Source organism: Loa loa (genome assembly GCF_000183805.2).
Source record: "Loa loa unplaced genomic scaffold supercont3.482, whole genome shotgun sequence".
In the NCBI taxonomy this organism is placed as follows: Eukaryota; Metazoa; Nematoda; class Chromadorea; order Rhabditida; family Onchocercidae; genus Loa; species Loa loa.
This window is the reverse complement of record NW_018108662.1, coordinates 39,965-41,693: the sequence shown is the minus strand read 5'-3', so window position 1 is coordinate 41,693 and position 1,729 is coordinate 39,965. Positions and strand designations below refer to the sequence as shown.

Here is a 1,729-nt window from a genome sequence, read left to right as displayed (position 1 = left end):
TATTGATACTATATGACAATAGGTGATAATAATTTACTGATATTATATGATAATAGGTGATAATAATAAATTTATTCACATCATATGATAATAGGTGATAATAAATTTATTCCAAAAAAAATGATTAAAATTTTTTTTTAGTTTTTTTGTATAATAGATTATATTGCTTCATATTTTATTCCATCTAACTTTTTTTAATTTCCTTTCTTTTACAATTTTAAAATTTATTAAAATTTAATTCATTACGTGAAAATTTTTACCATTTATACAAATAAAAAACTTAAATAACTATTAACAAACTAATTATTTAAGTATTTTAATTGTTATAATAAATTGATTTGCATTATTATCATTTGCATTGATGACCTTACGAATTAACTGATTTTAATTTATTTAACCTATATTTATAATTGATTTAATGCTCAATCATTCCAAATAACAGTTCTGGTGACATTATTGAGGACATTATTTTCAAATTTATTCAAATTGCTTCAATATTATTAATTTATATAAATTTTAAAATTTTTGTCAACAATTTAAAAAAAATAAATGATAGATTATAATTTTATAATTGTAACAAATAAATGTGATCTAGAAAAAAAAAAAGTAAACAAGAAATGAAAAATTAGCAGAAAAAGAATATCTCTTAATAATTATCTCATAAATTTCACAGGTATATTTAAGTTATTTCAAAATTTTAAAGTGAAATGAAACAGATTATCATCATTCCATCAAAATTAAATCAATCAATTGAGTTCACAAATAGGTTAACAATTATTTAGATTATCATTTTGTTAGATTAGATAAATTAATTAATTAATTCATAAATTAATCATTATTTTGTCATTTCATAAATTATAAAATGAAATGTATTTTAGTAAATCTTTTGCTACAAAAAAAAATAATTTTTAAAACTTAAATAACTTACTTTTTCGATTTCACCAATATTATCTGGATAAGCAATGTAAAAATTAGCTTTAATACCATATGATGGAGTATCATTTAAATATCCAATAATATGTCCAATAGATACTTGTTCAGAAATATTGAAAATTCTTTGTTGCTCACATACAGTATTTCTCAATACAGTAATTATTATCAATAATTGATATATGAACATTCGGATAGTAGTAAAGAAAAAAAAATAGATGAATTACTGTAATAAGATAAAAATGGATAGTTTTTGTATATGATTGATTAGACCCGAGGTCATTAGTAGGGTCATCAGTATCATCATCATCATCGTATCATAGTGAAATCTGAAATGAAAGACAATTATCATCATTATTATCATCTATTAGATGTTGATAATGATCAATAAGATAGTATACTGGTTCACATAACAGTACAACATCGTTTGTTACATCGATATCGATATTAGTATTTTGATGATTCGTTTTAAGGCCATTTTTAGGCAATCAAAAAAGACATCTGAATTAAATTTGGGTTTTTTCTTTTTTTTTAGCGAAAGATAATCATTTAAGTATATTTCATAATTCAAGAAATGAACAACATGATTTAGAAATTTCTTCACATTTCTAATTTAACAATTTTTAATCAAACTTTTTGAAATTTTAAAATTTAAACCTTTTTTACTTTTTGAAACAATCGTTAAAATTAATTTGCTGATTACTAAATCAATGATTTAAATTAATTAAGGTACAAGTAGGATTACGTAAATTACCTTATACGAAATAATTCTGTCACATGAATCATCTCATACTATCAA

General features: G+C 20.6%; 1 protein-coding gene across 1 annotated transcript; it reads right to left on the bottom strand.

Annotated features, from left to right (window-relative positions):
• Nucleotides 1–928: 928 nt before the first annotated feature.
• LOAG_15289 (hypothetical protein) lies at nucleotides 929–1,079 on the bottom strand (the record flags this gene model as incomplete). Its single annotated transcript, XM_003150780.1, has 1 exon — nucleotides 929–1,079. A coding segment is annotated over one exon (151 nt), but the record flags the coding sequence as incomplete, so codon positions are not given.
• Nucleotides 1,080–1,729: the final 650 nt, after the last annotated feature.